We start from the raw sequence: 12,101 nt of genomic DNA on the forward strand, positions 1-12,101 counted from the left end.
AGCCAAGTTAGGTAGTCTGTAGATAGAGGCATGGAGTACTACACAGCCAAGTTAGGTAGTCTGTAGATGGCGGCATGGAGTACTACACAGCCAAGTTAGGTAGTCTGTAGATAGAGGCATGGAGTACTACACAGCCAAGTTAGGTAGTCTGTAGATGGCGGCATGGAGTACTACACAGCCAAGTTAGGTAGTCTGTAGATAGAGGCATGGAGTACTACACAGCCAAGTTAGGTAGTCTGTAGATAGAGGCATGGAGTACTACACAGCCAAGTTAGGTAGTCTGTAGATAGCGGCATGGGGTACTACACAGCCAAGTTAGGTAGTCTGTAGATAGAGGCATGGAGTACTACACAGCCAAGTTAGGTAGTCTGTAGATAGAGGCATGGAGTACTACACAGCCAAGTTAGGTAGTCTGTAGATAGAGGCATGGAGTACTACACAGCCAAGTTAGGTAGTCTGTAGATAGCGGCATGGGGTACTACACAGCCAAGTTAGGTAGTCTGTAGATAGAGGCATGGAGTACTACACAGCCAAGTTAGGTAGTCTGTAGATGGCGGCATGGAGTACTACACAGCCAAGTTAGGTAGTCTGTAGATTGTGGCATGAAGTACTACACAGCCAAGGTAAGTAGTCTGTAGGTAGCGGCATGGAGTACTGCACAGCCAAGGTAAGTAGTCTGTAGATAGCGGCATGGAGTACTACACAGCCAAGGTAAGACATATTCTGTAGATAGCGGCATGGAGTACTACACAGCCAAGGTAAGACATAGTCAGTAGATAGCGGCATGGAGTACTACACAGCCAAGGTAAGTAGTCTGTAGATGGCGGCATGGAGTACTACACAGCCAAGGTAAGTAGTCTGTAGATGGCGGCATGGAGTACTACACAGCCAAGTTAGGTAGTCTGTAGATAGCGGCATGGGGTACTACACAGCCAAGTTAGGTAGTCTGTAGATAGAGGCATGGAGTACTACACAGCCAAGTTAGGTAGTCTGTAGATAGAGGCATGGAGTACTACACAGCCAAGTTAGGTAGTCTGTAGATAGCGGCATGGGGTACTACACAGCCAAGTTAGGTAGTCTGTAGATAGAGGCATGGAGTACTACACAGCCAAGTTAGGTAGTCTGTAGATAGAGGCATGGAGTACTACACAGCCAAGTTAGGTAGTCTGTAGATAGAGGCATGGAGTACTACACAGCCAAGTTAGGTAGTCTGTAGATAGCGGCATGGGGTACTACACAGCCAAGTTAGGTAGTCTGTAGATAGAGGCATGGAGTACTACACAGCCAAGTTAGGTAGTCTGTAGATGGCGGCATGGAGTACTACACAGCCAAGTTAGGTAGTCTGTAGATTGTGGCATGAAGTACTACACAGCCAAGGTAAGTAGTCTGTAGGTAGAGGCATGGAGTACTACACAGCCAAGTTAGGTAGTCTGTAGATTGTGGCATGAAGTACTACACAGCCAAGGTAAGTAGTCTGTAGGTAGCGGCATGGAGTACTACACAGCCAAGGTAAGTAGTCTGTAGATAGCGGCATGGAGTACTACACAGCCAGGGTAAGTAGTCTGTAGATAGTGGCATGGAGAACTACACAGCCAACGTAGGTAGTCTGTAGATAGCGGCATGGAGTACTATACAGCCAAGGTAAGTAGTCTGCAGATAGTGGTACCCATAGTGGGCACATGCCAAAAAAAGAAAGAAGGAAATATATTTTATTTAACGATGCTTTCAGCACATTTTATTATAGTTATAAGACATCAAACAGACCACAGAGAATTAGAGAGGAAATCTGGTGCCATGGGTTACTCTTTTGAAGACGGGTGGTTGGGTGGTTGGTAGGTACTTGAAAGATGTACTGTGTTGAAAAAGCTGGAATTAGTAAGAAGTACCAATCCTAAATTAACTTACTGTGTGCAACTGCAGAGATGCTATAATATTCAGAGAAATTTTTAGTCGAACATACTTAAAATTTAGACACAGTCTCGAACATACTCCACAATAGAGATTGATCACTATTGTCCAACATGGGTCAAGATCTTATCTTTTCTTGGCAAAACAACCTGTCCTGATAACAATTTCAGTGTTCAACAAATGTTTGAGAACTTTAGTCACTAGCCCTCACAGAAGCTTTTACTAGTTCCCTATGTAGTATAGTAATACAGTTCACGATTTCGACTAGCTTGGACCCAAAATTCACTAGTCAGGACCAAGGGCTAGTGGATTTGTCGAATCCTGAATTTATTGTTTAGCAAAATGACCAGTAATGATAATATTTAATATTTATAAGCTGTATACGATTAACATTTTAGGTTTTCTTTCTCAGGATAACCGTGGAAAGGAGCTGTATTTGGGATCCTCATTCACAGGAATATTTGCTCGATATCTGGATGGTCAGCCTGCTACATTTGTCAGGTACTGTATCATTATAACTGTAAATTAGTCCAGAAGCTAATATTTTTGTCCTTGCTTAGTTGTCATTTAATATTTATTTGTTTATTTATTCATTTGTTTAACGATTTAAATAGAACAACCTTTACACAGAGGACTGTTTAATTTGTGTTGTTTACACACATGTATTATATATACTGTAATATTTTGTACTTTTCAAACCATGTATAGTTAGATATAAGGGCTGTCGCCCACTGTCTTGGTCTTTTGAATTTGTTGTTTTCATGCATTATTGTCTCGCCGTTACAAAGTAAAGGTGAGGTATAGGTATTACAACTGTGATGAATTTAATTCTGTGGAATTCTTAATATTATTATACATGTATAAATGTTTTCTTTACAGATGGAATGAAATTGCACACTTATCACAGAACAAGAAAATGTTGCAGATTGATACGTCCAAAAGCTCAGTTCAGTATCAAATGGTATGTGTATTTCTACTATTAATAAAGTTAGTCCAATGCTTATATATACTATAGTAAACTGGTCATCCGTATATCAATTATTAACTATGCTTCTGTTTAAAATCTTTTTCTTTTTTATAGGTTATTCAATGAATAATAATTGAATTGCAACTGTAATTAGTCTATTTTTTGTGAAGAAAACACAGATTTTATCAAAAGTTCTAATAGTGAGTGCACATACAGTGGTCAAAAGTCTTTTCAGGGCCTTGGCTTATAAAACTTTAATAGCCCAAAGTTTAATAAAATAAAGTCTGAAATGCTACATGCAGTGTGTATAATATTACCGTTATGATAAACTCCCCAGACTATACAATTTTATAAACACAGGGCCAGGTAGGTGGATATTTACATCATTTGCAAGCATTTTAAGTTGGTTTTCATTTTGTCCAGTCTTATTTTAAAATGTTTTCTCACGAACATGTTATTGATTTTAGGAAGATACAGACACTGCCAAGTACTTTTGTCGGATGGCTCACTTACAACAGAAATTTTATAAATCCAGTAAAAGTAATTTAAAGTAAGTTTTTCATCATAGAACTTGTAATTGATAAGTGTACGTTATCAGTGAGGATATTAGTTTATGATGAGATACAGTAATTGTTTTTTGAAGTGTTAAATTGCATTTATAACATGGCATGTGTAAAATATATTTGTTTATAAAATCTAATAAATATAATACATAGTTGTATACATACTTTAAAAATGTATTATTATAGTGGAATTGTGTGACTACGTCTGTGTACTTTTTTTTTGTTATCAGTCAATTCGAGGCAGTGTCATCCTTTTTATGTTGGATATGCATTCTGTTTTTAGTAATAGCCAGTATTTGAAAGTATGTTGAATTTGCATGAATTGATGTTTGTAGTAAAAAAAAACCAACATCTGAATTTAATATAGAAGTGCAACAATTTTTACATATGTCATATATCATTATATTTTTTACATTCATTGGGGAATGTTAATATTCACTATGTTGGTGATTTGCAAATTTTTATCGAAGTATGATTGTTACCACTAATGAATAAACTAATAATGTCATAATAGTTAAATTTACAGACCCTAGTTTTTAAACACTATGATATTTTTCAATATTATAGCCATTTTTGATAATTGAAATCGAATATTACTTCAATTTTATTGTTTAAATTATTTATTTTCATACATCTGAAGTGTTTTTAGTCATTCTGGGGTATCTAATAACACAAAATGCATTATCTCTAAAACATTAATGATTATGGAGACAAGCTTTAGTCTGTTTTTTTAAGGGTATTTCCTTGTTTCAGTGTCACAGATGTTTGTTTCACTATATTTAAACCTAATCCAAATGTGTTACAGGTTTGTTGATTAATCAAGACTCCATTTATACAGGTGGAGACTAGGGTCTGTGACTTTAAAATTAAAAATCTCTAAGGATTGTTCTAGTATGTGTGTGGTATCTTGTGCATCTTGTTGTGCATGTGTTTGTTTTCTTTCAGTGCAAGCATGACTGATGTTAGTGTTGATAATGTTGATGCTGATAACACCTACATCCAGTAAGATAATTCTATTTAACTAAACATTTATAATAGGATTGAATCTAAATGAAGAGGATACCCTAAAAATTAGACTCTTTAGAAAACAGAATTCCCTCAAAAAACCAGATGTTTTTCCACAACCCTTTTTAAATATTAAATATTGCTATAGAACCTTTCTAAGCCAGATACTCCTAAAAATCAGGTTTATACTTGGTCCTGTGGATGTCCCGTTTGGAGGGGTTTCATTGTACAATTATTTACCACAAATATCCTGTTCTCTTTGTGTATGTGTTGTGTGTGTGTGTGTCTCTCTCTGTGTGCGTGCGCGTGTGTGTGTGCATGCGTGTGTGTGCACTTTTGTTTGTACTTTTATTGTAAACTTATTTTTTCATCTCCCATCCCCTGCCCACCCCAATGTCTTGCCTGACTTACCTTTTCCTGCATCCCTTTTTATCATTGCAGTAAAACATTGCATGGTAATATTAACTATAGGTACTGCAAATTATTTTAGTTTTGTGTGAAATATATTAACATTATTATGCAGATTAATTATTTTATAGCACACTTATAAATGTTATAATTGGATAAACTATTTAGTGAAAAGCTAATACTGAATGTGAAATTAAACAGGCATGATAAATACTCTTAATTCATCTTTGTTGATTGTTTAAACATGTTGCTTTACAATACTGAATAAGAAAATGTTTGTTTTGTTCAGGGATGCTCAGCATGTTGTGCCTCCTAGGGTTGATTCTCAGCAGGAGTTGGTAAGAAACTTGTTAATTCTTTAATCCTACATAAAACGATTGTTGTACTGTTAATTCATAGTATACTAGATTCAAATTTTTGTTTTACTTTTTATGTCTTGAGAATTTAGATTGAAATATTTTACATTTTGTTTCTGAATTTTGTAAAGAATTTGTCGAACTTAATGTCTACAACATGTCTTATTTTCTTGGTTCAGGATGTTGTTCAGTACTCTCTTGAAGTGTCATGGGTTGTAAGGTTAATCCACCTGGGTGGACCCAGTAGGTTCTTCTTCTGTTAAAATATGCTGAAAAATTAAAGTTATAATGTTGTTAACGACACCACTAGAGCACATTGATTTATTAATCATCTGCTATTGGATGTCAAAGATTTGGTAATTCTAATATATTGTCATAGAGGGGGTGGAACGAAGCCCAGTGGTAAAGTATTCTCCATAAGCACAATTGTTGCTGGGATCGATCCACATTGATGGGCCCATTGAGTTATTTCTTGTTCCAGCCAGTGGAACACGACTGGTATATCCAAGACTGTTGTGTGTGTTATCCTGTCTGTGGGATGATGCATATAAAAGATCCCTTGCTATTAATGAAAAAATGTAGTGGGTTCCCCTATAAGACTATATGTCAAAATTACCATTATGATAATGTTTGACATGCAATAGCTTATTATTAATAAATCTAGTGATGTTGTTAAACAAAGCAAGTTTTTTATAGTCATACATTTTTCCATTAGTATCAAGGGATCTTTTATATGTACTTTCCCACACCGTTGATATACCAGTTGTTGGGCTGTGTTTCAAAATTTACCGATGTCAAACTTTAAAAAATCTGATTACTGATGATGGCATGAGATAATAGGAATAAATATAATTCAAAACATTTAATAATATTTACTTAATAAGTATGTAATTATAAAATCTAATTTGCTGAAACCATAAATCTATTAATATGCATGATACATGTAATACACATATTTACATGTTTTGTTATTGTGATTGTTTACAGACAAACTCCCAAACGTCTTTAGTTTATGTCCAAGATCAACGCTACACTCAAGGTGAGTTTAATACATTAGGATTAAATGCTGGCTTGTCATTACATCCACTTTCCATGATAATTTGTCATGGTCATAATTAGTTTTCATCTCTAAATTGTTCATCATACCTGAAACTTCCTAATGACTCCCATTATTATCAGTCTGATGTCATACCAACAATTTTAATATTGTTGTTACATTGAATGTTAAAATAAATGCAAACATAGTCCTGTATACACATAAGATTATTATTTTGTAATAAAATTAATCCGTAATAAATAAATAATGTTTTAAATTTGTTTTTCAAGAGAGTCAGTATTTTATATTAATTACAAGTAGTAATCTTTGTTGTTTTCTTTACTGTATTTCAAGATGCACAGCAGACCATTGCAACAGAAGATTATTACCGGCACTCTCAGCAAAGTTTGGACCAGGTTCCAGACATACAGCAACAGAATATAGATGGAGAGGTGATGATCAATGGAGGAATGTACCGAGTACAACAGCCAACCATTCCAAGTGCCCAGACTGATCCTCAGTACGCCAGTCGATTGGCCATGCTGCCAGCTTACAGGCCTAGCCCTGATTACGAGTCACTGATGAAGATGCGAACTGCTCAGCAACCCATTTCGAATGAAAATCCACAAAATTTGAGCGAATCTCAGATTTACACTCATGCTGATGGTGGCGCCTATAGTCAGCCAGAAATCAGACAGGTGGAGCAAGTATCTGACTATCCCAGTGAGACTCAGTATGTCAATGCATCTGCCATCAGAAACTACAGCCATTCTATCTATGCAAATGTGTTTCACGAAGGACATAACTATTATGGCTACAGGTCTGGGGAAAGAGCTAGCAACCTGGCAGTCCATCCCACATACAGTTCCCCCGAGCTGAACACTCCCAACCTTCCAGAACAGTTCTCGTCTGACAACATCATAACCGAATCTCTGACCTATCAGTACCGTCCTCCTCCTCCTTACCCTCGAACCAGCAGCAGCACGCCCGACTTGGCTGTCCAGACGGGAGGATGTTCGGCCAGCGAAACTCCAGACCTGCTGGCTCAGCCGATGATGCCTAACAGTCTGGCCGCGCAGTCACGGCTTGACAAGAGCATAGAAGACCTGTCTGAAGCCGTGCCGAGTGTTAAGCAGATTGAAAACATCCCGTCTGAACAGGACAGAGATGACACGTCCAGTGAGAACTCTTATGCAACGTTTCATGCTAAGGAAACGGACTCCGAGTCTGAAAATGAAACGGAGAGACTCGAGCAAAGAAGTGGATCTGAGCGATCAAAAATTCAAATTCATCTTGTCACACCAAAGGAGGCACCACCTCCGTCTAAATTGAAAGAAGTTGCAACACTGAGAGAGAGTTTTCGTAGAATGATGATAGCAAGATCTAGTTTTTTGAATAGTAGCAAAAGAAAGACAAATGTTCAGTTAACCACAGGCTTAGATGTTACAGACTCAAAAACCACGACAGATTCAGGTCTCTCAAAAGTTGACGAACAGACAGCTCAAAGTAATGCAGTTTCCAAGACATCCAAACCGTCCGATTCTGCTTCTCTTGATCTAAATACTGTTGTACCAGTTGGAGTAATGAAACCTCCACCAGCGTATGTTCCCCAGAGTCCGGAGCCTGATGTTAAGCTTTATCAGCCAGCAAGTGCAATAATTGGGTCGGACCAGATTTCCATTAAGTCTGGCAGTGATTCTGGGAGTATTCAGTGTCTGGATGTTTCCAAGGTCAGTGTGGATCCAAGTGCTGTTGGTCATCAGCTGATGGATTCCATCGACTCGACCGACTCAATCCATGACTCACAAGATGGCTCTGACAGTGATGCTGCATCAGTTGATGTGAGTCGGGTTTCTCTTCTACACTTTCAGGGCTAACTCTGCGTATGCTAACATTTTATCCAAATTATCTATTAAAGTTAAAGAAAGGCAGAAACCCATCATTATTTTCCAACAATGTATCCGTTATAACATGAAATTATTTCGGCAAATTAAAATAAAATTTGCCTGTTTTGTTTAAAATTAACTTTTGGTGAGTGACAGAACTGGCCCTACACTTTTAGAGGCTTTATCATGTACAGATGCCTGTGTGTTAGACTAAACCAAGCAACAAAAATGTGAGAATTGAGATATGAGAGTATTCGAAACCATATGTAGGCCTACCATCTAATCCTACCAATACCAATGTTTGATAATGCACTAGAAAAGTAAGAAAAGAATCTGTAAAAGTTTAAAGCTTTCTCTCATCTTCAGGTATATGGAACAGAACTATCCCATGAAAGAAAGCTATGTAAGAAATGTCTATCTTACATTGGATATCACGCGCTTGCGTTTAACATGATGTCGTTGGTAATATATGACATCATATTAATACGAGGTGGTGACGTGAGGTCATTAGACACAGTTTTAAATTAATATTTGGTATTAAAACCTTCATTTTAAAAGCTATCTTGTGAATTTGTAGTGTTTAATTTTATTTAACACATGAAGCAAACACGGCAAATACAATAGTGTAGTTTATTTATGATAAAATGGTTAAATAAAAAAGTCCCAGGTCGAAATTTTCACCACCTCTGGTGTACTTTTTCTATCCCACATGACTGCATATGATGGGAGTATTATAACCTTTCACTTCTATGCTGTAATATAATTAGATTTTAGTATGTCATTTGACCATTACTGTATTTTAGACATCACTTGATGATCACTAGCACTGATCCACTTGGGAATTAGATGGGTTTTATTCTATATTTTTTCCCAATGCATTCAAAATATTTTCAGTAAGAATAACAGTGAAAAAATTGCTGCATGAAGAATGATTAAATAAAATAATAAAATACTTTATTTTGCTGATGGTGCAGGATGCAACGGTTCGTCGGAATATAGGTCCACTCAAGATGGCTGCGATGAACGGCCTTTCACTGTCCAGACCAATGGTTCTCGCTTTAATGAATGATGAAAGCAGGGCCCCAAAAGATGAACGGGTGAGTGCTTATTATGTGTGTGTGTGTGTTACATCAGATCTGTGGAATTAGACTCTTTTTTTTTTATAGCCAGCCGGGCTAGTAAATACAAAAATCCACTAGCCCGCAGATATTATCACTAGCCCGATATTTTTCCTCAAATCTTATGACAACTTTCATTTACCATATATAAAACAAACTATACTTCAGCACAGTTTTACTTTAAATTGTGAGTCTTCCAATGGGCTAGTGAGTTTTGATATTGATTCGCCCGGTATGTTTTTTTACCGTTTCGGGTGAGCCGGTGAGTGCAATTTCGCAGTCTTGTAACATGTACCGTACTTCTTTTTGCTGATATTCTATGCATATTCAGGGCACAATATTTCACGTGAACCGCATGTCGGTTACGCAAAATTAAATTTACGCGAACTGCAAATTGGTTATGTCAGTACCAGTAAACGTTCAGAAATTAAAACTTGCAAACTTCACGATTACAGGAAGTTTATTCATCCAGACATACTACTACTAGTACTAGTATTCCGACAAATGTTTTAGGCTGAATTTTAGATACTTGATGCGCAGCAAACCAGTAAACAACATTATATTGCAACAGTTGTAACTTGCGACTAGTCTAAACTTTTAAAAAAGTTTTAAAGAAATGTGCTCAGACCGCTAGGGACGGCTAAATTATCTACTGTTTTTTCATATCTTAAAGGTATATATGTAGATATAATATTGGATTGGCTATAATTTTGCATATGTTAAAAACAGTTTTAACATAAATAGGAAAAAATTGAAAAATACTAACATTGCATAATGAGCTTTAAAAAACAACAACATTTGTAACGTCACTGTAGTATAGAAGTACCATTGATAAAGTGAAAGTAGCATAGCCAACGCAAAACGCAAAAAGGAATCCCTCCAAATGATTATGTATATATTTCAAAGGCGTAGCACCCATTACGCACAGTACACCTGTGCGTAATGCAAAAACAAAATCCGGGAATAGGTCGAGGCTGTCTGTAATTGTTCTATAAAATATCCTCTTAAAATTGACTCGAAAAAAGATTACAAAAAAAAAAAAAAAATGCCTCCGAAAAGGCTCAGATTGCCGCTCGGGCTAAGAAAATTTCTGGCTACGCCCCTGTATGTTGTTTCAGTACTGGGGCTGATATTCAGTTCTTTTATAATATTGTTCACTTTAGCAAGCATTAAAGACATTTTTTTTTTTTTTAATGTTTTCTTTTGTATTTGTTTTAACTTTGTTTCAGCTAAAAACTATGTATTTAAAATATAATTTCAATGTAATTTTGAGGTAACCTGTCAGGTAACCCACAGGTTTCGCGAATATCATTCACGTAACCAAACAATTGGTTACCTAGGTAAAAACCACGTGAACCGACTTCCGGTTCCCTCAGATTTTGAAATATTGTCCCCTGCATATTCATGGCCAGTATGTTTTCTCTAGTGCTATGTCTTTTTGCTGATATTCTATGCATATTCATGGTCAGTATGCTTTTTCTAGTGCTATGTCATCAACTGTAACTTAATTGTTCTAACATTGCACATTCTAATGGTAGACATTGAACGGACAACTCTGTAAATAGGTTTATCTTGTTAATGTGATCATCTTTAATCAGTATTACATAATTTGTTCTGTTAATCATAAACCACACAAGGACACTGGTCCACTAGTTAATTCTGCTATATTAAACTGATTTTTTTATTAATAATTATGATTCACTGTATAACAGAATGTAGATCCACAAAAGATTGATATCAAAGATGCAGTCAAACTAAACACTACAGTTGCTGTAACATGATTGGTTTTTTACTGTTACTTTATTGTATGCTAATAATAATGTTCTTTCCTTATTGTACTATTTAATTGTTATATAAAATATTGCTAATTTCAGAGAAAAATATTGGAAAGTAAAATTTCTGAAGGCCAAGTATTTGTGGAGTTTGAAGAGGTACCTAAACGAGCCCCAAATCTGGATTGCAGTGTTGCTAAAATGTCTGCCAATGAGTCAAGAAACCGCTTCAAAGATATATTGCCGTATGACAGTAGCAGGGTGAAGCTAACCCCCAAGAAGGATAACTCTACAGGCTATATTAATGCTTCCCATGTCAAGGTAGAATCTTGTTAATGTGATTTTCATTGAGATGCAGGGTTTTTTTTATGGGTTTTTTTCAGTCTTGATTTCTTTGTTCTTTTCAAATTAAAAAAATATTTTCTGGAAAAGATCAAATTAAATTAATGATGTTTAGAAGTAAATGAGTATAATAGTTCCCACCATCTACAAGTAATTTGGGTTTTAATTTACGCTTTAGATCATTCATTGTAGAAACAGATTATTGAGGGTTTGATTTGAGGAATAAAGCAAATAAAATTTCTGGGACTCCTTGATGAATCAATCATGTGTTTAACTGATATATTAATTGTATAAAACTTTAATTTTTCTACATGATTGGTAAACCTTTTTTTTCTTTTTAATGAGTTGCCACATTTATTAGTGTTATATATGTATTAGACCTGAAGATTAAAATATGTATTAAGAAATAAAAATGTACCACACAAAGTTAAGACATTACTGATTATACAATGCCCACTGTTTGTTTCAGTTGTCTGCTGAAAACAGTGAATGGTGGTTCATCGCTACACAGGCGCCATTAGAGAACACAGTGGTTGACTTCTGGCAGATGATCTGGGAACAAGAAGTAGATGTCATTGCTATGTTGACAGCTTTCCAGGTTAGCAGCATAACAGTTCATAAAGAATTTTAAATAATAATAATAAAAAAACATTTTAAAGAGTGAAATATTGTTCCCCTTTTAAAAGTGGCATTTTTAAGGTTTAATATACTATATCATTTGTGTTGTAATTTGATAATAA

The 12,101-nt window shown here is 35.8% G+C and overlaps 1 protein-coding gene across 1 annotated transcript in view; it reads left to right on the forward strand.

Moving 5' to 3' along the window:
* Positions 1-12,101, forward strand: part of LOC121371415 (tyrosine-protein phosphatase non-receptor type 21-like) — a 41,816-nt gene that overhangs the window by 22,506 nt on the left and 7,209 nt on the right. The window contains exons 7-16 of the mRNA XM_041497289.1: positions 2,321-2,409; positions 2,788-2,869; positions 3,343-3,425; positions 4,384-4,440; positions 5,141-5,189; positions 6,195-6,246; positions 6,598-8,084; positions 9,104-9,226; positions 11,122-11,340; positions 11,831-11,959. Coding sequence (XP_041353223.1) covers positions 2,321-2,409; positions 2,788-2,869; positions 3,343-3,425; positions 4,384-4,440; positions 5,141-5,189; positions 6,195-6,246; positions 6,598-8,084; positions 9,104-9,226; positions 11,122-11,340; positions 11,831-11,959 — 2,370 coding nt within the window. The remainder of the gene's footprint in view (positions 1-2,320; positions 2,410-2,787; positions 2,870-3,342; positions 3,426-4,383; positions 4,441-5,140; positions 5,190-6,194; positions 6,247-6,597; positions 8,085-9,103; positions 9,227-11,121; positions 11,341-11,830; positions 11,960-12,101) is intronic.

Source organism: Gigantopelta aegis, chromosome 4 (assembly GCF_016097555.1).
Source record: "Gigantopelta aegis isolate Gae_Host chromosome 4, Gae_host_genome, whole genome shotgun sequence".
In the NCBI taxonomy this organism is placed as follows: domain Eukaryota; kingdom Metazoa; phylum Mollusca; class Gastropoda; order Neomphalida; family Peltospiridae; genus Gigantopelta; species Gigantopelta aegis.